Source organism: Symphalangus syndactylus, chromosome 22, assembly GCF_028878055.3.
Source record: "Symphalangus syndactylus isolate Jambi chromosome 22, NHGRI_mSymSyn1-v2.1_pri, whole genome shotgun sequence".
Lineage (NCBI taxonomy): Eukaryota > Metazoa > Chordata > Mammalia > Primates > Hylobatidae > Symphalangus > Symphalangus syndactylus.
In genome coordinates this window covers 25,731,382-25,755,145 of record NC_072444.2, presented here as the reverse complement: position 1 = coordinate 25,755,145, position 23,764 = coordinate 25,731,382, and the positions used below count along the sequence as shown (strand labels likewise).

At 46.3% G+C, this 23,764-nt stretch overlaps 1 protein-coding gene across 5 annotated transcripts in view; it reads right to left on the bottom strand.

The window, feature by feature from the left end:
* MTOR (mechanistic target of rapamycin kinase) overlaps positions 1-23,764 on the bottom strand; it is a 156,909-nt gene that overhangs the window by 5,197 nt on the left and 127,948 nt on the right. For 4 of the 5 annotated variants that reach the window (XM_055262403.2, XM_055262404.1, XM_055262405.2 and 1 more), the window contains 17 exons: positions 22,523-22,640; positions 19,956-20,204; positions 19,165-19,265; positions 18,282-18,378; positions 17,881-17,979; positions 17,428-17,550; positions 17,048-17,230; positions 16,453-16,587; positions 16,064-16,238; positions 13,956-14,091; positions 11,439-11,586; positions 10,605-10,727; positions 5,382-5,464; positions 3,776-3,848; positions 3,195-3,269; positions 2,703-2,838; positions 1,242-1,307 (listed from right to left, as the gene is read on the bottom strand). In XM_055262403.2, the coding sequence (XP_055118378.1) occupies positions 1,242-1,307; positions 2,703-2,838; positions 3,195-3,269; positions 3,776-3,848; positions 5,382-5,464; positions 10,605-10,727; positions 11,439-11,586; positions 13,956-14,091; positions 16,064-16,238; positions 16,453-16,587; positions 17,048-17,230; positions 17,428-17,550; positions 17,881-17,979; positions 18,282-18,378; positions 19,165-19,265; positions 19,956-20,204; positions 22,523-22,640 (2,120 nt within the window). Of the gene's footprint in view, positions 1-1,241; positions 1,308-2,702; positions 2,839-3,194; positions 3,270-3,775; positions 3,849-5,381; positions 5,465-10,604; positions 10,728-11,438; positions 11,587-13,955; positions 14,092-16,063; positions 16,239-16,452; positions 16,588-17,047; positions 17,231-17,427; positions 17,551-17,880; positions 17,980-18,281; positions 18,379-19,164; positions 19,266-19,955; positions 20,205-22,522; positions 22,641-23,764 lie in introns of those variants that run through there. The other variant, XR_008653986.2, reaches the window with a different exon arrangement.

Below are 23,764 nucleotides of genomic sequence, written 5' to 3'. Positions count from 1 at the left end.
ATTCTGTAATGCTGTTCTGTGCTTCTTCAGGTGACCACTGTACCTCACATTTTCTTTTTGCACCCCTAGACATTATTTGGCTTAGTTTATTAACTAGTTGTAAGTGTTCTGTAAACATTTGTAGAAAATATATACTTTTTTACACCCCAACAGTAATTCCCAAAGTGTGAACTATGTAGGGTGTTGCTAAATGTCACGAAGGAAAAAAGGGGCGGGATGGGGAGTGTGGGGAAGAGGGGAGGGCTAAACAAAGTTAAACAGTTTTACTCAAAAACAAACAAACAAACCAACCCCACCCCCCCCAAACCAGTAACTTCAATGCTGTGTGTGCTGGAAACTAACACAAATAAAATAAAAGTTAAACAGCTTGACTCTAACACTCCTGAGAGGTTTCCACACACAAAAAGGACTCTGGCTCTCAGAGGGACACAAGTCTTCCTAGACCCCTGCTCTGTGAGTCGCGCTCCTAGAAACACTGTTCCATGTAGTTCCAGGGCTCCTCCCAGCAACGCAAATAAATTTCTGCTGCTTCCATCTTCCCATTTCTGAGCTATTATCAATGCTTGAAGACCAAGGCAATATTGTTAATAATTATTCCAACCCAGACACCATTAGTGAGCTGATATTCAGACATACTTTAAACTGTGTTTTTACAGATAGATTAAAATCAGATAGTTTGATAAAAATCTCAGAGCTTCAGGTACCCACTCCATGTGTGAAACAGTAAATAAAAAACATATTAGCTGCTTGGTGCTCAGTAAATATTTCTAGACCAAGTATTTGAAGTTCGATTAAATGCTTATCAGGTGATAAGTTGGCAGTAATACACCTTTGCAAAACTATCACTGTCAAGAACCACAAGAAAACTAGGTTTACTTCCTTCATATTCAGTAGCCATTACCACTTTAAGTTATGCCTCCTACTCTGTCAATAACAAAGCCCACCCCATTCTAGAAACACTCTGGACAAGGGGGAGAGCCTCTGTAATGTCCTGCGGGAGGCACCCACTGACTGAAGCCCACCCCACTCTACAAACCCTCTGCACAAGGGGGAGAGCCTCTGTAACGTCCTGTGGGAAGCACCCACTGACTGAAGCCCACCCCACTCTACAAACCCTCTGCACAAGGGGGAGAGCCTCTGTAACGTCCTGTGGGATGCACCCACTGACTGAAGCCCACCCCACTCTACAAACACTCTGCACAACGGGGAAAGCCTTTGCGACCTCCCATGGATGCACCTACCGACTGACTGGCCAGCAGAGTAGGAATCCGTCCTTGTTCGGGATCGCTTGTTGCCTTTGGTATTTGCTAGGGAGAGAAATAAAGAGTATTGAAACATGCTTCAAATTTTGACTTGAAAGAGACTTGGTTTTCTTCCAGTCATAAAAATATAATTGTTCGTAAAGCTATAGCCCCCAAAAAAGAGATGACAGACATATTACTCGGGAATAAGTGGGTGGGTGTTAGCATGGGATGTGAAACCCAGGGGGACACTCTATACTGTTGATTTGGACTTAGACAATGTAATACAGATAATATAAGGTCAAAGTATGATTTAATTTCAATGGATTAGAAGCTCTTTTGGTGAACATCCCCTAAGGTGGCAGAACAAAGGGTAGATGAAGATACTGCTGTCCCAAATCATAACTGTTTGTGTTTCTTATTAAAATTTCAGCTTACTACTCTATATAAAGCCCAGAGAAAAATCACTAGGATACTTGGTTAATACTGAAGAATATTTTAGTATCTAAATTGATAATGGCATTTTCTGTTTTAGTTAATAAAAATACTTGAAGTTCTTTTCCAGGTGTCAGAGTTACTCTGTGCAAATGTAATGCAATAGCTCAGCAATGTATCCCAGGCTGCAGGCTTGAAGGGGCATAGATTTATAAAATGTTATATGCTGGATATTGCTAACTTGGGAGCCTGCCAACCCCAGCTTCCACACACTTGATTTTATTTTTTACTTATTTTCTTTTAGTTTTAAAATTAAATTTTTTATTTTTTTATTTTTTTGAGACAAGGTCTCACTCTGTCACCCAGGCTAGAGTGCAGCAGTGGCACGATCATAGCTCACTGTGCCTCAACCTCCCAGGCTCAGGTAATCCTCCTGCCTCTGCCTCCTGAGCAGGTAGGACCACCGGCATGTGCCACTGTACCCACCTTAATATGGTTTGGCTGTGTCCCCACACAAAATCTCATCTTGAACTGCAATCTGAATTGTAATCCCCATGTGTTGTGGGAGGGACCTCATGGGAGGTGATTAGATCATGGGGATGGTTCCTCCATGCTGTTCTCGTGATAGTGACTGAGTTCTCATGAGATCTGGTGGTTTTATAAGGGGCTTTTCTTTCCTTCACTCTGTACTTCTCTCTTCTGCCCCCAAGTGAAGAAGGATGTGTTTGCTTCCCCTCCCACCATGATTGTAAGTTTCCTGAGTTCTCCCCAGCCAAGCAGAACTGTGAGTCAATTAAACCTCTTTCCTTTATAAATTACCCAGTCTCAGGCAGTTCTTTATAACAGCGTGAGAACAGACTAATACATGCCTAATTTTTTCAGTTTTTGCAGAGGGGTCTTACTATGTTGCCCAGGCTGGTCTCGAACTCCTGGCCTCAAGCAACTCCTCTGCCTTGGCCTCCCAAAATGTTAGGATTACAGGCATGAGCCACCGAGCTCAGCTCCCAGGCACTTGATGATACTCACTGTCCATCAGCCTCCAGTTCAGCAAGGGGTCATAGACAAAGGCTTCCAGCACGGCCATGACACTGTCCTTGTGCTCTCGCAGCACCTCCATCACTGTGTGGCATGTGATTCTGTAGTTGCCATCCAGGCCTGTAACCTAGAAATGGGACAGAGCCACTCACCACAGGTGTTACTAACTCTACACCCAAAGCAAGCTGAGGGGGTCTGTTACCCTCACTTAGTAGACACAGGCCATGTTGACGTATCAGGGTGAGAATGTCTTAGGAGAAGTAATCAGGGCAGGACTGTGATCCACAGGAAACCAGGTCAGAAGTGAAGTGGTAAGCCTTTCATAGAGAGGTTATTTCTAACACAATAGGAAATAACAGAAAACTGCTACAAAAATCACAAAGGCACTTTGGGGAACTGATGGGCTCTAACAAGTGTGTTCTCAGAGAAGGCTGTAACTGTCCTATCTCATTTCAAAGCAGCTCGTTCCCAATATCCACTCACCTCCATAGCATTGGTCAACATTCTTGTTAGTCTAAATGGAATCTTCTCTGGAAACTTCTCTCGGGTCATAGCAACCTACAGAATAATAAATGGGAAAAGCCAAATCAAGGTTTATTTTCTTTACCTGGAGCCAGGTGGAGCAGGTGGCTTTCCTCTGCATCACCTGCACTGATTTTAATTACAGCAGAGAAACGAAGCAGCTTGGGTTTAGTGAGAGGACTTGTCACAGGGATTTGAAAGACAACTTAAAAAACAAGAAACAAACAACAGAAAAGGAGAGAAAACAAAAAGGAAAAAAGACAAATGTGCATCGTGTCCAGGCCCTTGGGCAACAGGTGGTATGGAGGGTAGGGGCCTCCTGCACTCAGAGGGCATGTGAACAGCAGCCCTTGCTCCAAGGAGGTTACAGTCCAATTAAGAGCCCAGATTTCATTTCTTAGACTGACTTAACTACAGCCTTGGTAGGGCCAGCAGGGGTTAAGAGTAAGGCAGTTTGGGCTTAAGTCTGCCTAAAGTGTCAGAGAAGGGGGAAAAGTGATCACCCGGGAAGATGAGGTTGGGGTTCTAGAACATGTGTTCACCTCAAAGCAGTCCCCAAAGTCAATGTGCAGGATCTTCCCACTCAGACGGTCCAGCATCAGGTTGGATGGGTGTCTTTGAGAAACAGAAGACAGATCAGGGAGGGATCAACAGAGATCACGGATGAACAAATCAGTAAGTATGTGATACTGTAAGCTAGGAGTTGGTAAACGATAGCCCTCAGCCAATCCAGCCCCTCCACCTCCACTTCTGCAAGTCCAGTTTTACTGGAACACACAGCACGCTCCCTTGTTTAAGTACTGTTCCAGGCTGCTTCCGTGCTACGACAGCAGAGCTGAGTAGTTGTGACAGAGACCAAAGGGCCCACAAAGCCTAAAACGACCTACTAACTGGTCCTTTACAGAAACAGTTTGCCAACTCCTGCTGAAATGCGGGCTTATGTGTGAATCACAGGTTGTCCCACTGTACTGAGATACTGTGCTTTTCTGAGGTCTTTGGTGACCTAATAAGTCGTTTCTGGCAGCACTGGCACCTTCTGGTGACAAGGCTCTGTCATTTTTACTGAGCAGCCGTAACAGGGTCTCGTCTCCTTAAGTCCCTGAACCAATCCTGGCAACCACCTGGCTTTTATCAACAGATACTCTGCTAGACTTTTAAAAACAAAAATCTACTATTTTTGAGGGGTAAAATCATTTTTACTCTCAAATAGTTGCATGAGACATGATTCCAGGAGAAAAACAGTAGACATCAGAGAACCAGTCTTTTTTACATTCTTGTGAGTCCATTTCTGAACATTCCTAAATTACATTTTCAGTCAGTACATTTCGACAAAACTTATGCAAAAATATCAGAAGGATCTACTTTGGTTGGTTTCAATTACAGAAATAAAATGATTTATCTTAGCACAGTGGTGACTGACTGACAAATGTTTATTGAATCAATAAAACCAATATGATTTAGTATTTTTTTTTTCTTTGAGACAGAATCTTACTCTGTTGACCAGGCTGGAATGCAGTAGTGCAATCACGGCTCACTACAGCCTTGACCTTCTGGGCTTAAGTGATCCTTCTACCTCAGCCTCCCGAAGAGCTGGGACTACAGGTGCATGCCACCATGCTTGGCTAATTATTTGTTGTAGAGATGGGATGTTGCTATGCTGCCCAGGCTGGTCTCAAATTCCTAGGCTCAAGTGATCCTCCCATCTCAGCCTCCCAAAGTGCTGGAATTATAGGCATGAGCCACTGAGTCTGCCCTGTAATACAGCTTTTAATACATTAAGCCAAACTAAGGAGAAAGTAGTATCCTTGAACTATGTGGGGCTTTATTGAGATGGGGTCTTGCTATTGCCCAAGTTGGTCTCAAACCCCTGGGCTCAAGTGATCCTCTCACCCTGGCCTCCCAGGATGACAGGCATGAGCCACTGCACCCAGCTTGAACTATTTTTCTTTTTCTTTAGTTTGATGTATTCTTCTGATGGCATCACAATCAATAGGGAACTAAGGCTAATGTTGTAAAAGAGACCTTACATATACAATACCAATATTTATTTACCAAAGAGCCATATATTTAATTGGAAAACCAAATGAAACCATTCAGGAAAACTACAATGGAGAAAGAAGACTAAAAAAACCAAATTAAATTACTCACCTATCTCCCAGGCCTAAAATATACCCAACCATTGACATGACCGCTAAAGAACGGGTATAATTGGTTCTTCGGTCAAACCACACCTAGAACACAGGAGTGCATGTGAACTAAGGTTCTGGAAACTTTAATTTCAACATAATTATACTCTAATAAGCTGTCTTTGGTTTGTTTTTTTGAGACCCAGTCTCGCTCTGTCACCCAGGCTGGAAGGCAGTGGTGCTATCTTGGCTTATGCAACCTCCACCTCCCGGGTTCAAGCGGTTCTCATGCCTCAGCCTCCTGAGTAGCTGAGATTACAGGCACTCGCCACCACTCCCAGCTTATTTTTGTAGTTTTAGTAGAGACGGGGTTTCACTTTGTTGGACAGACTGGTCTTGAGCTCCTAACCTCAAGTGATCCGCTTGCCTCGGCCTCCCAAAATGCTGGGATTACAGGCCTGAGCCACTGTGCCTGGCCTAATCAGTTGTTTTCTTACAGTCCATCAATAACTGGTTAGAATGTATAACATTATAAAGACCTCATTCACAATTCTAACAATGAACTATGCCTTGAATTAAACTTAATTAGAAGTGTTAGACTTAAAGATCTGAGTAAATGAAAAATATCAGTTTAAGGATATCCCTTTATGAGTATAAAGATGTTAACAGCCTCAAGAAAAAAAATAGATGATGATAGCCCCTGAGAAGGGACTTGTAGTAACACCATGGAACTTGAGAAACAAGCCGAAAGAGCAATGAAACAGAAGAGGAGCCCTAGAAAGAAATCCAAGGACACGTAGAATTTAGTGTTCAGGCTGGGTACAGTGGCTCATGCCTGTAATCCCAGCACTTTGGGAGGCCGAGGTGGGTGGATCACCTGAGATCAGGAGTTTGAGACCAGCCTGACCAACATGGTGAAATCCCGTTTCTACTAAAAATACAAAAATTAGCCCGGTGTAGTGGTGCATGCCCGTAATCCCAGCTACTCAGGAGGCTGAGGCAGGAGAATCACTGAACCCAGGAGGTGGAGGTTGCAGTGAGCCAAAATCGTGCCACTGCACTCCAGCCTGGGTAACAAGAGCGAAACTCTGTCTCAAAAAATAAAATTAAAAAAAATTCAGTGTTCAATAAAAACAAAATCTTCTAAATAGCAGGGAAAGGATGAATTATTTGGCCAACAGTGTGGTCATGGCTAGTCACCTTTAAAAAAATAAAGTTACACCTTAAATTCCAAACTTAGTTAAGATTTTTTTTTTTTTTTTGGACAGAGTCTTGCTCTATTGCCCAGGCTGGAGTGCAATGGCACAATCTTGGCTCACTGTAACCATCACCTCCCTGGTTCAAGCGATTCTCCTGCCTCAGCCTCCTGAGTAGCTAGGATAACAGGCATGTGCCACCATGCCCGGCTAATTTTTGTATTTTTAGTAGAGACAGGTTTTCACCACGTTGGTCAGGCTGGTCTCGAACTCCTGACCTCGTGATCTGCCTGGCTCGGCCTCCTAAAGTGCTGGGATTACAGGTGTGAACCACCGTGCCTGGCCTTGTTTCTTTTTTAAGAGACAGGGTCTCACTATATTACCCAGGCTGGAGTGTAATGGCTTTTCATAAGTGTGGTCTTTTTCTTTTTTTCTTTTTTTTTTTTTGTTGAGACAGGGTCTGGCTCTGTCACTCAGGCTGAGTTACAGATTGTGCAGTGGCACAATCTCAGCTAACTGCCACCCCTGCCTCCCGGGCTCAAGTGATCCTCCTGTCACAGCCTCCTAAGTAGCTGGAACAATGGGCAAGTGCCATCATACCTGGCTAATTTTTTATTTTTTGTAGAGATGGGGTTTTGCAATGCTGCCCAGGCTGGTCTCAAACGCCTGAGCTTCAAGCATTCCACCTGCCTTGGCCTCCCAAAGTGTTGGGATTATAGACGTGAGCCACTGCACCCCGCCCATAGGTGTGGTCTTAATGTGCTACAGCCTTGAACTCCTGGGCTCAAGCAATCCTCCTGCCTCAGCCTCCCAAGTAGCTGAGACTACAGGTGTGTATCACAGTGTCTGGCTTGGGTTAAGACTTAAGTGTAAAAAAAACCCTGTAACTAGTATAAGAAAATATAGGTAAAAAAATAACCTCAAGGTGGAGAGGGCCTTTCTAAATATAAAACCAAAGGAAGAGGCCAGGCGCCATGGCTCATGCCTGTAATCCCAGCACTTTGGGAGGCTGAGAAGGGTGGATCACTTGAAGCTAGGAGTTCGAGACCAGCCTGGCCAACACAGTGAAACCCTGTCTCTATTAAAAATACAAAAGAGTGGCTGGGCGTGGTGGCTCACGCCTGTAATTCCAGCACTTTAGGAGGCTGAGGCGGGCAGATCACGAGGTCAGGAGATCGAGACCATCCTGGCTAACATGGTGAAACCCCATCTCTATTAAAAATACAAAAAAAAAAAAGTAGCCAGGCATGGTGGCGGGCGCCTGTAGTCCCAACTACTTGGGAGGCTGAGGCAGGAGAATGGCGTGAACCTGGGAGGCGGGGCTTGCAGTGAGCCGAGATCGCGCCACTGCACTCCAGCCTGGGTGACAGAGTGAGATTCCCTCTCAAAAAAAAAAAAAAAAAAAAAAAAAAAGCTGGGCATGGTGGCATGCGCCTGTAATTCCAGCTACTTTGGAGGCTGAGGCAGCAGAATCACTTCAACCTGGCAGACGGAGTATGTAGTGAGCCGAGATCATGCCACTGTACTCCAGCCTGGGTAACAGAGCAAGACCTTGTCTCAAAAAAAAAAACAAAGAACAAAAAAAACACACAAACAAACAAACAAACAAAACACAAAAACAAACCAAAGGAAGAAACTTTAAAGAAAAGGATTAAAAATTTGGTAACTTCTAACTTTTAAAAATGCCTGTACAGTCATCTCTAAGTATCCATAAAGGATTGGGTCTAGGGCCCCCGTCGGATACCAAAATCTACAATATTCAAGTGCCTTATATAAAATGGTGTAGGCTGGGCATGGTGGCTCATGCCTCTAATCCCAGAACTTTAGGAGGCCAAGGCAGGAGGATTGCTTAAGCCCAGGAGTTCAAGACCAGGCTGAGTGACACAGTGAGACTTTGTCTCTAAAAAAAAAATATATATATATACATATATATATATTTTTTTTATTGGTTTTTTTTTTTTTTTGAGACGGAGTCTCGCTCTGTCGCCCAGGCTGGAGTGCAGTGGCGCAATCTCGGCTCACTGCAAGCTCCGCCTCCCAGGTTCATGCCATTCTCCTGCCTCAGCCTCCCAAGTAGCTGGGACTACAGGCGCCCGCCACTACGCCCGGCTAATTTTTCTGTATTTTTAGTAGAGACGGGGTTTCACCTGTTAGCCAGGATGGTCTCGATCTCCTGACCTCGTGATCCACCCGCCTCGGCCTCCCAAAGTGCTGGGATTACAGGCATGAGCCACCGCGCCCGGCCCTATTGTTTTTTTTTTTTGAGATAGGGTCTCGCTCTGTCACCCAGGATGGAGTGCAGTGGCATGATATGGCTCACTGCAGCCTCATTCTCCTGGGCTCAAATGATCCTTCCGAGTAGCTGGGCTTACAGGTGTGTACCAACATGTCTGGCTAATTTTTTTCTAGAAATGGGGTCTCACAGGCCAGGTGTGGTGGCTCATACCTGTAATCCTAGCACTTTGGGAGGCCAAGGTGGGTGGATCACTTGAGGTCAGGAGTTTGAGACTAGCCTGGACAACATGGTGAAACCCTGTCTCTACTAAGAATACAAAAATTAACCCACATGGTGGTACGTGCCTGTAATCCCAGCTACTTGGGAGGCTGAGGCAGGAGAATCGCTTGAACCCAGGGGGCAGACATTGCAGTGAGCTGAGATCTTCCCACTGCACTCCAGCCTGGGTAGAAAAAAAGAAAAAACAAAAGAGATGGAGTCTCACTATGTTGCCCAGGCTGGTATTGAACTCCTGGGCTCAAGTGATCCTCCTGCCTTGGCCTCCCAAAGTGCTGGGATTACAAGTGTGAGCCACTGCACCCAGCCAAAAACAACTTTTTAATAAAATGGCATAGCATTGTATGTAACCTATGCACAACCTCCCTTATATTTCTTTTTTTTGAGACAGAGTCTTGCTCTGTCACCCAGAATGGAGTGCAGTGGCGCGATCTCGGCTCACTGCAAGCTCCGCCTCCTGGGTTCACGCCATTCTCCTGCCTCAGCCTCTCCGAGTAGCTGGGACTACAGGTGCCCGCCACCACGCCCGGCTAATTTTTTTTGTATTTTTAGTAGAGACGAGGTTTCACCGTGGTCTCGATCTCCTGACCTCGTGATCCACCCACCTTGGCCTCCCAAAGTGCTGGGATTACAAGTGTGAGCCACTGCACCCGGCCAACCTCCCTTATATTTCAAATCATCTTGAGAACATATAATACCTAATACAATGTGAATGCTATACAATGTAAATAGTCATTCTACTATATTTTTAAAAATTTACATTTCTTATTGTTTTTTTTTTTTTTTTTTTTTTTTTTTTTTTTTTTTTTTTTTTTTTTTTTTTTTTTTGAGACGGAGTCTCGCTCTGTCGCCCAGGCTGGAGTGCAGTGGCGCCCTCTCGGCTCACTGCAAGCTCCGCCTCCCGGGTTCACGCCATTCTCCTGCCTCAGCCTCTCCGAGTAGCTGGGACTACAGGCGCCCGCCACTACGCCCGGCTAATTTTTTTGTTTTTTTTTTTTTTAGTAGAGATGGGGTTTCACCGTGGTCTCGATCTCCTGACCTCGTGATCCGCCCGCCTCGGCCTCCCAAAGTGCTGGGATTACAAGCGTGAGCCACCGCGCCCGGCCTTCTTATTGTTATATATATTTTTAAAAAATATTCTATCCACGGTTGGCTGAATCTACGGATGCAGAAGCAACAGATATGGAGGGCTGACTGTGTATCAAAAACCAAACCAAACCAAACAAAAACTCCAAACCAAATAACACACCATTAGCAAAATTTAAAAACTAATAGGAAATGTGTAACATATATAAAAAAGACAACTATCTTTAATTCTTTATATATAAAGAGTTCTGGAGAAATATTAAACTACTCATTCTAACTCTGTGAACTTGTCTTGCTCACCCATTTCATTTTTGTTAGAAAACTCTGGACATGCTCTACAGCCAATCACAGCAAAGAAGAGCCGCTGTGTGCGCATGAACAGACGGGAGGGCCATTCTATTGCGAGTGGGGGTTCCAGGAGAGCGCAGGTCTGCAGGGCCCAGTGGCCTACCTCAGAGCTGGGGCTTTTCAGCCACAGCAGCTTGGCCAGGTCGTCCCCAGCTGTATTATTGACGGCATGCTCAAACACCTCCACCTTCTGCATCAGAGTCAAGTGGTCATAGTCCGGAGCCATCTGCATCAGGACACAACTGTTCAGTAAGAGAGCAGCCTAAGACACGTAGTTTGAGTCCAGGAAGAAACAAGGCTTGGGGTCCAGGCAGAGCTGAGTTCTAATTTCCCCATCATAGCCAAAAGAGAAGGGAAATAAGAACATGGCAAAAGGAGAAATGAAGTGACCATTCTGACCTGATGACCACTGGAACCCCAAGGCATAAGGGAAAAACACAAGACCTCACCTCAGTTATAGGCCTTCTGTGCAGATGAGAGTACCGGAAGTTTGAAGGTTTTGGAAAACAAGCAATTCTCTTTCTTATTACTTACACATCTACTAAACATTATTTCTCCATATGGCCAGTGCTTTGTATACATTAGTAAATATATGGTGCCGAATATTTATCTGTCTAGTCTTCCCTAGGATGGTGAAAACAATTTCTCAGCTTAAGGGTCCTTCAGTTTCTTACAAGGTTATCTGCTTTAGGACTCACTTTATTAAACCTTCTTCAAAGCTGATTCTCTCAAAGAGATTTTTCTTTTTTTTTTTTTTTTTTTGAGACGGAGTCTCGCTCTGTCGCCCAGGCTGGAGTGCAGTGGCGCAATCTCGGCTCACTGCAAGCTCCGCCTCAAAGAGATTTTTCAGTGACAGACAGAGAGGAATGAGAAGAGCAGCACTACAGAGATTCCCTGCCACGGAAGAGGTACTGGCTCTCGTGGCCGCATCACATACCCGCAACATGATGCGATGCTCGATGTTGAGAAGGATCTTCTTCTTCTCCCTGTAGTCCCGGATGAGGGCGTGCAGTGTGTCACAGTGGGGGACCCAGCCAATGAGGCCCGAGTTGGTCGATAAAGGGATGACAGCGTATCTCTGGATGCTGGCGCCCACAGAAAAGCAGGGTTAGCATACCGTAAAGAGAGTATACCGTTGAGCAGCTGAGAACACAGGCAGACTATTTTTTTTTTTCTTTTTTGAGACAGAGTCTTGCTCTGTTGCCCAGGCTGGAGTGCAGTGGCACAATCTTGGCTCACTGCAACCTTCGCCTCCTGGGTTCAAGTGATCTTCCTGCCTCAGCCTCCCGAGTAGCTGGGACTCCAGGTGCGTGCCACCATGCCCAGCTAATTTTTTTATTTTTGGTAGAGACAGATTTCACCATGTTGGCCAGGATGGTCTCAATCTCTTGACCTCGTGATCCGCCTGCCTTGGCCTCCCAAAGTGCCGGATTGCAGGCCTGAGCCACTGCGCCCGGCCCTATTTTTTTTTTTTTTTTTTTTTTTGAGACGGAGTCTCATTCTGTTGCCCAGGCTAGAGTGCAGTGGCACTATCTCAGCTCACTGCAACCTCCGCCTCCTGGGTTCATGCGATTCTCCTGCCTCAGCTTCCCGAGTAGCTGGGATTACAGGAGCACACCACCACACCTGGCTAATTTTTTGTATTTTTAGTACAGACGGGGTTTCACTATGTTGGCCAGACTGGTCTCGAACTCCTGACCTCATGATCCACCCTCCTTGGCCTCCCAAAGTGCTGGGATTACAGGTGTGAGCCACCGCGCCTGGCGGCCCTATTTTTAATGAGCCCCCGCAGCACCAGGCTGGTGTGAAGAGTGTGTTGAGGGACGCTTTGTGAAGAATAAGGCATCACAGAAAGACAGTGCACTGATGGTGCAGTGAAAGCAACACGAGTCTCCTCAACCTGCCCAAGAAACTCATGGCTTTGGGGGAACAAGCAAGTGACTAAAATACCTCTCAAGTGAATTCTCATGGTTTTTAACAGGAAGAGGAGTGCCAAAATACAGATGATGGGAAAGGTTTGGCTTTCATCCCACAAGGGGTCAGACCCATCTCATCTGTAGACTCTCCAGTCTACCTGCCACAAATTGCTCCCTGCTGGATTCTTTGGAGGTTGTTAAAGGCATTTCCCAATGAGAATACCCTAAAAACTCTGGAAGAACTTGGTTATAAATTAAGTTATAAAATTTCATAACTTAATTTTTCATTTTTAAAACATTTTAAAAAATTATTTACTTTTTGAGACAGGGTCTCGCTCTGTTACCTAGGCTCGAGCACAGTTGCACCATCACAGCTCACTGTAGCCTCGACCTCCTGGGCTCAAGTGATTCTCCTGCCTCAGCTCCCTGAGTAGCTGGGACTACACTGTGCGCCCCGCATTTTTTTTTTTGTAGAGACAGGGATTACAGGAGTGAGTCACTGTGCCCAGCCTATTTTTATTTTTTGAGAGAAAGGGTCTTGCTCTGCTGCCCAGGCTGGAGTGTAGAGGCACAACCTTGTCTCACTGCAGCCTCGACCAACTGGGCTCAGATGATTCTTCCGCCTCCATCTCCCAAGGAGCTGGGACGACAGGCATGAGCCACCATGCCCAGCTGATTTTTTTTTTTTTGTAGAGACAGGGTCTCACTTTGTTGTCCAGGATGGTCTTAAACTCCTGGTCTCAAGCAATCCTCCTGCTGTAGCCCTCCAAAGTGTTGGGATTACATGTGAGCCACCATGCCTGGCCACTTAATTTTTTTTTTTCTTACTTTAGTTATTTATTTTTGAGATGGAATTTCACTCTTGTCGCCCAGGCTGGAGTACAATGGTGCAATCTTGGCTCACTGCAACCTCCGCCTCCCAGGTTCAAGCAATTCTCGTGCCTCAGCCTCCTGAGTAGCTGGGATTACAGGTGGCCGCCACCACGCCCGGCTAATTTTTGTATTTTTAGTAGAGACAGGGTTTCACCATGTTGGCCAGGCTGGTCTCAAACTCCTGACCTCAAGTGATCCACCCGCCTGGGCCTTCCAAAGTGCTGGGATTACAGGCATGGGCCACCGTGCCCGGTCACCTTTTTAATTTTTTTAAATAAATAGTGATGGGGTCTCTCTATGTTGTTTAGGCTGGTCTTGAATTCCTGGGCTCAAGTGATCCTCCTACCTTGGCATCACAAAATATTAGGATTATAGGTGTGAGCCACCATGCCCAGCTTTTCTCTTCTAAAGAGACAGTCTTGCTCTATTACCCAGGCTGGAGGGCAGTGGCGCAATCACAGCTCACTGCAGCCTTGAACTCCTGGGCTCAAGCCATCCCCCTGCCTCAACCTCTGGAGTTTCTGGGACTACAGGCATGAGTTACCGTGCCTGGCTCCCTAATTTTATAGTTTTTTGTTATGATATAATACATGACTACATGAGACAAATGTAGGAAAAAACCAGAAGACTTCTCAAATTGTTGCCATTTCAGGGTTTCTGAATACCTGAGGTTTTTCCGAAGAGATGTTGGGTCATTGGCCAGAAGGGTGTTAACCAAGCCGAAGAGCTGCATCACACGCTCATCCTGGCGCAGATCTTCATGGCCTTTTAGAAGGAAAACAAACTCATGCCCGTTGCTGCCTGTAAGGGACAGTAGGAGCGGTGAGTGTATATCAGAGGTCCTCAGCTCTTCAGCTGAGAGCACCACTGCATTCAAGAGATCCCACAGACTACATATGCCTTACCTAATCATACATTCCTCACAAAAAGAAAAAACAATCCTTAGAATTAATGAAGAGTGGCTTTGCATTTTATGGTTCTCAATGACCAATGTTGTTCAAATTAAAACAAAACCAAACCTGTTTTTGAGGACCAGGAATGGTTAGGCACGGAAATGATCATTCCTGTTTTCCGACCCACTCTGTCCTCCTCTGTTCTGAGAAGGTTGACTCCTACAGGCCGCATCACCTGGGATCCCACTTGGGCGTGGCCAATGGTGGAAGGGTACTGGCAGGAGGTCAGAGGATGGGTAGAGGGAGAGGTCAGGGTACGTGTACCCCACCACCAGCCTGGCCCCAGTTCTAGAAGCCGCCACTCTCTCTGGGCTGTAGACTCTGCTAGATGGCCTCTCTGGCATGGTGACGGTTCTAGCTGCGCTCCTTGCTCTTCCAGTTCTGGAGTGTGGGGGTGGGTGAGGGTTGAGTAACAATTTCACACTTGTGCTTGTTCTTGAGCGCTCCTTGTTGATTCTCTTAGCTTTGCTTACACCTCTGGGAACAATTCTTTTCTTAAACTCTCTTTAATTAAACACCCCAAGAACCAGCCTGACCCACATTTTGGTATCAGAAGACAACAGCTCATGCAGAGACAATCACCTGTGGACCATGATTAATTGGTGTTGGTGAATAATCACTGCATTTAAGAAACATGAGCATTATTAAGAGCGAGAAGCGAGGCTGGGCGTGGTGGCTCACACCTGTAATCCTAACACTTTGGGAGGCCAAGCTGGGCAGATCACCTCAGGTCGGGAGTTTGAGACCAGCCTGGCCAACGTGGTGAAATCCTATCTCTACTAAAAATATAAAAATTAGCTGAGTGTGTGGCATGCGCCTGTAATCTCAGCTATTAGGGAGGCTGAGGCACGAGAATCGCTTGAACTCAGGAGGTGGAGGTTGCAGTGAGCCGAGAGCACACCACCTCACTCCAGCCTGGGCAACAGAGTGAGACTCTGTCTTGGGGAAAAAAAAAAAAAAGCAAGAGGCGGCTGGGCGCGGTGGCTCACACCTGTAATCCCAGCACTTTGGAAGGCCGAGACAGCCGGATCACTTGAGGTCAGAGTTTGAGACCAGCCTGGCCAATATGGTGAAACCCTGTCTCTACTAAAAATACAAAAATTAGCCAGGCATGGTGGTGTGTGCCTGTAATTCCAGCTACTCGGGTGGCTGAGACAGGAGAATCGCTTGAACCTGGGAGATGGAGGTTGCAGTGAGCCAAGATTGCGCCATTATACTCCAGCCTGGGCAACAAGAGCAAAACTCTGTTTCAAAAAAAAAAAAAACAGCGAGAGGCCTCAAAGTGCCACCACAGCACTAAGGCCTCCCTAAAACATCCCCCATAAGTAACATTCTACCCCAAGGGAAATTCCAGAGGCCACTTGCTTAACAAATCTCACTGTGAGAATCCACTTGTTCATTTTACGCAATCATTTACCACAGAGATTATGATGGTACAAAAAAAAACAAAAAAATTCAAGAGCCAGAAGCCCTCGTTTCAGAGGAGCTAGCACCTTCCCCACTTGCACCTAGCTGCCTCCTTCCTGGCCTCATCAGTCCCCAACACCTGCCTTCCACTGCTACTTCTCTGTCTTGCATGCCTTTGTCATTCCCTTTGTGTGTGATCATGCTTCACATAAGCCCAACTACATGAATAACTAAGTCCTGAGGACATAATGAGAAATTTGCTTGTCCTCTATTTCCCTCTCAATGAGCATGGGAGAGATGTAGCTATGATAGGTGAGTAGTGGGAATGGCAAGCAGTAATTTCAGAAGAGGGAAGGGGTCTCAGCCAGGGTAGGAAGGAGAAGTGGGTGACAGAAGTGCACAATGGTCCTTACCCATAAGTGTCAATTTCCGGGGCCTCTGCTTGGATGTGATGACTTGCAAAGACGGTGCTATGGACTGAATGCGAATGATTGGCTGGTTGGGGTCATATGTTCCTGGCACAGCCAATTCAAGGTCCCGGCACATCAGAAGTTTTGGGGAAACATATTGCAGCTCTAAGGATGTGAGCTGTGAATAATTACCAAAGGATTTAGTGTTCTGCCTCCAGGGAGGAATTTAAACGCAATTTAAGTATTTTTCAGTGGATTGCTAATAACAATTACTTGTCCCCAAAGCAGAAGTAAAACCAGATGCTTTGGAATGAGTGTTAGAACATTCATAAACAGTAAAACAGAAAGGACTATAATGACAGTTAACCCTGCCAGGAGCCTGAAGATCCTACCTGAGGCAGCTGCTTTGAGATTCGTCGGAACACATGATAATAGAGGTCCCAAGCTTGGGTGAGGTCTTTGACATTCCCTGATTTCATGTACTTCCTGCACCACTCCTGGGCCTCCATTAAATCTCGACCATAGGCCTGAGAGAGAAAGCAGGTACGTTTTCAAGTGATCAAAGTCTCAACCAAGCTAGGAGGCAAAATCCCCAGGCTGACTGCAGACATTTCCTCAGGAGCCTGCTGTGGGCTGGAGAAAGTGAGAGCAGAGGTGCAGGACTCCAACCCTGGAGCTCCCAAATCAGCAGCATGGCTTATAGGGAAGGAAGGGTGAGAGGAGAGACGAGGTGACCTCTTGAGAAATCTTGGGCTTTTCCAGTTAAAATTCAGAAGGGTCCCTGTAACTAATTTCTGATGTTTTATGGTCTGTGACCTCCATCACAGCTCATTTTATTAAAGTCAGTGGAAAGCCTAGAGGAAAAGAAATCTGACAAAGGCCTTGGGTCATGTCCTTTCATTCTGTAAAAACTTTTCTCATTTCATTTTTTTTTAGTGGCAGAATATTTCTACAGGGTTATGTCCTTTCGTGTTTTTTACCCCGTACCTGATTAAAGGATGTTTCCTTCAGAGTCTGGGGGCCCCGTTCCATCATAGCATGCAAGGGCTCCAGCACCTCAAACATGCCTTTCACGTTCCTTTCCCCAAAGTACAAACGAGACGCCTCTTCCAGGCCTTCGTGCCACATCTCATGCCAGAGGATGGCCACTCGGATCAGCTCCTCGCTCACCTGAAGCCAAGAGAAGAAGGAGAGAAGCATGAAGAATCAGCTAACCTCAGAAAGGTCTGTTTTGGAGACACAGGAGGTAGTATTTCCAGCAGTCAGAGGAAGTGCACAGCACCAATGCGAGGAAGAAAAACAATCCCACTCGCGCCCACCAGCTAAGTGACCAGGGTCTATGGAACCCTACAGTGGCTCCGACTCACCATCATGGCCTGCTGGACCAGGGTGTTGCTGTGCTCACACATGTTCTTCAGAATCTTGTTGGCTGCATTGTGCCGGGCTGTCGTGGTAGACTTAGAAGCCACTGTCAGGGGGTAGATGAGGGCCTGAGGGAAAGACAGAAGGAACATCTATAAAGGAATGTGGGTTGGGGAAGAGCTGGTGTGAATTTTAAGGAGAATGACAAAACAAGTGGTGAGTGTGACATTAACATCTGCTTGAAACTACCAGGAAGAGGCTAACTCAGTCTTGGAGGGAACGCTTTCTTTTTAGCAAGGCTCCCGGGCCCTCTGGGACGGCTGGCTGGACAGACCCTCCTGGGCCAGGATGGAACACATGGCTCCCAGTTCCTGCGCTTGTGTCTCCAGGGCATGTTTTGGAAAGGCTGACCACCAAACCAGTGGTTAGATGAGAAACTGCCCAGGGTCTCCACGTACCTGCGGGTGGTACCGACCAATGTCTGTGAGAAGCTGGTGAATGAGACGTCCCACCAAGGGTCTGGGTGTATCAATTCGTGCAATGAGCTGAGGTATAACCTGGTATTCAAAAAGACACAGTATGTAGCATATGAGACTTGAAACAACTAGTTATTCTTCTAGGCAAAGATCAATTCTTTTAACTTGTTTCAGTTGATTCTCTGAAATGGTTCATTCCCTTCCCTTTAGTTTCTAAAAGAAAATAAAGAAAATATGGACACTTGACACTGGGACCGAGCCCTACTTCCTTAGCACTGTATTAACACACGCTGCCTTGTGACGCTGAACAGAGCATGCCTGTAAGAGGAGACACACAGAAGAGAGACTTGGAGCCACCTTCACCTGTAACCAAGTGTCCTCACCTGTAGCCAGGTATCAATCTGGATGGCTTTCACCCCCTCCACTAAGGCCTCGTTGACATCTGGCCAGTGACCATAATCAAACCATAAGGTGAGAACTCTGAAAAAGAAATGAGAAAGTCACAGAAAATTTAGTTTCCCAGTTTTTGCCTGCCTGTTTTTCATCTTTAAGGCTCCTGAGAAGAGAGCTGGCAGGGACTCCAACCAGTGACTCTCAAATGTGTTTGGCCTCCCATGGGAGCAGGTGTCTGTGATGGGTGGCAGTGCTCTTGACTGAACACCACAAGAATCCCCCTGAGCAAATGAGCATTTCATCCCAGGTCACCGAGGGGTCACCATGGCATGTATGCAGACATCAAACAGACGAGCCAGGATAACCTTTAGAGAGCCACAAGTCTGCACATGTAAGAGTCGCTGTAGGGCAGAGGCAACAGGGACACCTGGCTCTTAGCTGGCTGGAGATCCTCAAATGAAGGAGGACGTGGACCTTGTCACCTTTACCCTCTGGGTTAACTGATTTGGGTCATTTGTTTAGACCTCTCCAAGTTGCTGAGGGATTTTAGAAATACTGTGACTTCAACAGGCAACAGGTGGTCAGAAAAAAAGAAATATTGTGATTAACAGATGGGTTAATAATCCCTACATAATAAACCACACATGGGTAGTTCTCGCTCCACTTCTCCTCCTCACTCTCTGTAGGTTTCACCCACACAGGTGGGGCCCAGTCAGCTGTTACTCCTTAAACTGCAGTGCAGAAAAAAGGCACATACATCGATCTTGGGTGTCCTGATCAGGGTCAGGAAGGGAAAGAGGACTTTTACGTGTGACTTCCAGGTCCTGCCATTAACATGGCCTACCAGAGTTGCATCCTTCCCTTCTCTGATACCTGAGTGTATCCTGGAGGTTGTTGCCTCGTGACAAGGAGATGGAACGGAAGAAGCCCTGGACGGCAGGCACCGTGTACATCAGGAGGGTTTTGGACAGATCCTGTTGGAACACACACCTGTTAGCGACACTCTTGCCTCAGCTTTCTCATCTGTAAAATGGGCATAAGAGCATACTAATTGTACCTACTTCAAACGGTGGTTATAACAATTAAATCGGTTAATTCATGAAAAATCTTTAATCATTACCTGGCACATAGTAAAGACTCAATAAATGGCAACTGTATCATAACTGTTATTATCTTGGGCTGGCGGTGGCTTCCTGAACAGGATGGAGGGAGGAGATGGGGCTGAGGCTCTGAACACCCTGATCTCTGGGCCTGCCAGCTGCCCTGGTGCATTCTGAACTGATAGCCCAAGGGGAAGGGGAAGAAGTGGAAGTGGAGAGAAAAAGGCAGAGGATGGACCTCCCAAGCCCCATCCTCAGAGTGGACCCGCAGCTGTGTACAGCTGCCCACACACAGCTGCAGCACGTAGAGAATGAGCTCATCCATAGGGAAGCTTGACAAGGAGCTTGTTCTTCAGCATAGAGGCTGCATCAGCTCCCCAAACACAAATATTCACACACAAAGCCCTGTCTCAGGCAGTGCTGGATGGTAGATAGGCAGTATTTTCCAGCTCCACCTGGCACTTCAGATACAGCCTCAGGTTCCTTTTAAGCTTAACAACGATTCCATTTCTCAGAGAGCCTGGCACCTTGGTTGGTTGTTAATAAGGAAGAAGGGAAGGGTACCTCAGTGACCTTCTTCTGCAGCGGTGATGGGGTGGGGCTGTTCTCGGTGCTCTCGGCCTCGCTCTCACTGTTGCTTCCCTCAGTGCTGGCAGTGGTGGTGGCAGTGGCGGCCGTGGTGGCAGCAGTGGTGGCGTTGGTGATGTTGGCCCCACTGGCATGACGCAGTTTCTTCTTCTCGTCGCGGGCTTGGTTCTGATGTTTGTAGTGTAGCACAGCTTCGAAGTTCATCACTGCCCACGCATGCCAGGCCTGGTTGGGGAGAAAGACAAGGACAGACACCGGAGCTGTGACCAACAGCAGGGCTCAGAGGAACGCAAGGTCAATGCTGAGGAACAGCTGCTCCTGCCTCTTCTCTGTGTCCATAAAGCAAACACTTCAAGGAGACACTCAGAAATGGCTTTTACTAAATTCAACATGATCCACTCACTTTGTGGAGCACTAACTATATAACGTACTATGAGTGCACTGCGAGAAGGGCACAGCAAGAGGAGCAGGAGAGAGCTCTTGCCTCAAGGGATCTCCCGGCCTCCTAGGGGAGCTCATGCACAAACCTGAAGACCTAGGTACTCTGCAAGGCACAATGGGAGTAGCAAGGACAGGGATTTGGAAAGCTTTGTCAAGAAGAGGGATTTGGGGTAGGTCTGGAAGAGAGCTGCAGAAGGGCAAGGAGGGAAACAAGAGGACAGCAAGTGGGGACTACTTGGCAAGGGGGAAGAATAAGGCCAGAGATGCGCAGATTGGTTAACGGGAAACAAGCCCATGGATGTGACTGCGCAGGGGATACACGCAGGCGAGGAGTGAGAGCGAGGCCAGCAAAGCACGCCTGGAGCAGGCATGGGGCTGGCACTTTCACCCAGAAAGCAGAGCTGCACTGGGTATAAAGTGTACATTTAGGGGAGAGCAGAAGTGGCAAGCAGAAGTGGGGGCAAGCAGCAGTCATCACAATATTTCAAGGGAGCAAAGTCTTGACAGGTCACCAGATAGTGGACAAAGGAAGACATGAAGAGCATAGGAGCATGACAGAGAAAGAATTTCACCCATCTGCCTGGTCCCAACACCTAGCCCATGGCCTGACAGAGAACCAGTGCTCAATGCTTGAAGGAAGAACCGCTGGTGCTTATTTGGATAAAGGAATACTACTCTCTCTCTGGGGTTCTGAGCGGCAATGACTCTATAGCGTACCACTGCTTGGTTTAGCGAGTGTTAGGCAGAGTTTGCTTCCAGATATGATAACTTTGCAGTGATTGTAGGACACTACGTGACCCATTAATAGCTGAACTTTCTGAATAATAAGGAAATTCATTTGTATGCCTTGCCAAAAACCTTGAACACAGGTGTGTCCGTTTTCTTATCTAAGCAGAACAGATTGATCACAACTAACCTTTACTTGATGAGTAAGAATTCTACAATGACCCAGGTTTCAGTTTTCCCATACCTTCATTTATTCACCGAATATCTCTTGTATATCTGCTATGTGCCTGGCAATGACCTGGGGTCAAGGTGAACAAGACAAACAGTCCTGGCATGCACACAGGGCCATGACGTTGATGGTAGAACACATCATAAAACCAAAGGGACCCATATTAGGAAAAGCTTTTAAAAACTAAAACTAAAGTTCCTGAAACCAGCTTTTTTCTTGTGATTTGCTTACTTCCTAAAACCTAAATGAATGAAACTTGGAGAGTGTATTCTAACTCTGGTTAGAATACAACTCTGATTAATAAGCTTCCAGTTAATAGTGTTTACCGGATGTATTTTCCAGCTTTGGACATGCAAGCTGTCCTAGAGAGAGTATTATTCTTATGACAAAATGGACATTTTTCAAACCAGAATGAAGCATGCCTAAACAAAGGTAAGATCTGTATTATAAGTGCTTCTGCAGTCCTCAGATGCAAGTTTAGATTTCAGAGAGATTAATTCACAAAGTATTGGCAAGCCAAGGAAATACTGGAAAGACATCAATGACATCTGCCACACCAAGTAGTTACCAGGAAGCCTCTCAAAAAGAAATGAGAATGTGTGTTTTCACCAAAGATATATACTTCCAAAAATCACCCCTCCATCAATCACATCTTTTATATATTTTCTAATTCTGTTTATCTCTTTCAAAAGTTTCCTGTAACATAACAGGATGTTACTTGGATCTTTCCAATAAAAACAAAGAAAGTTAGGTTCTTAGCAGAGGAGCAGGCAAGGATGGAAATCAGAAAAACACTGAGCAAGAACAGATGACCCAAGGGAAGATATTGCTCCAGAGATTAACCATGTGTCCAGATGCTCCCAGGAAAACAAGCAGCTCAGAGTCTATAAGACAGCAGCAATCCCCAGCACCACATACACATAATAATGGTGTAACATGTATTTCTCCAATAATCTTTCTGTATTAATTAAACTTGTAGGGGGAAACGCAGGCTCCCTGGGCCTCTGATAGATAGGCTCGGGGGACTCAAGAAGCAAGTTCACAGCATCAGCCTAGCTCCGCAGAAGCTCAGCTGTAACCACGAGCACACAGGAGGACACGAGCCAGCCAGGGTGCTGGGTCTCACAGGTGGCCTGCTTCTGATCACCTTGTACCAGCTGCGGTCATGCTCTGTGGCGGCGCTGTAGTACTGCAGCACTTTGGGGATTGTGCTCTCGTTGATGCCCTGTAGATTCAGCTGCCATTCTCCAAGTTTCAGGAAGCATCTGGAAGCAGAGAAACAAGCTCCCATGACGCTCCCTCCTCAAAACAGACCTCCTAAGAGGACCACAAATTGTTAGGGGGACACTGAAGCCCTTCTAGTATTTCCTCTTGTTCTCAGGAGGCAATGTAAAGGAGCTAGCAATATTTTCAGCCATATGCAAGAAAGGAGATGGGCTTTTGGAATATATTTTTAAGATACCATCTTTCCATCTTGACCTTTGTCTCTCAATGACAGCATAAACCAGGTACCTGGTACAGATAGGTCTGTATGGACCTATCTACCCCAAACCCAATTTTTGGGGGTGATAGTTGTTGAGAGTTACTTCTTTATTGATTGCTATATGGCTTCTCCCTTACTTTTCCCTTCCCCTCCATTCTTTGTAATGAGATTAGCCCACATTTACTAACTGCTACTGTATTCCAAGTGCTGCTCGAAATGCTTGACATTGTACTCTTTGCCTTAATCCTCACACTACTTTACACCACCCTAGGAAATAGAAACTGTTACTATCCCTTTTATATTGATAACTGAGGCACAGAGAGGTTAAGTCACTTCTCTGAAGTCAAATATCAAATCTGCAGCATAGAGTGGCACAGTGGCTCACACCTATAATCCCAGCATTTTGGGAGGCTGTGGAGGGAGGCTGGCTGGAGCACAGGAGTTTGAGACCAGCCTGGGCAACATTAAACTTGTAGGGGGAAATGCAGGCGCTATGCCTGTTTTTTGTAGAGACCTCGTTTCTATAAAAAAACTAGCCAGTGTGGTGGCACGTGCCTGTAGCTACTTGGGAAATTGAGGTGGGAGGATTGCTTAAGCCCAGGAGATCAAGGCTATACTCTAGCCTGGGTGACACAGCAAGACCATCTCAAAAAAAAAAAAGGGGGCGGGGGCAGCATATCTGACATTTGAAAACAAGGACTCTAAAGCCAGACGCCAGGAGAACAGCACATGGGTGCTCTTGGGCTGCTGAACCTAGGAAAGCAAGTGGCAGAGACTTTGAGAGCAGCACGCTTTGGTGGTTGCCTGGGATCCCTACTGGAAAAGGAAAAAGAGATGTCAGCAATCAGCCACCCAAGAAGCCTTGAACTCCTCCTTGCTGCAGAAGCTGCTGGGATGACAGGGCTG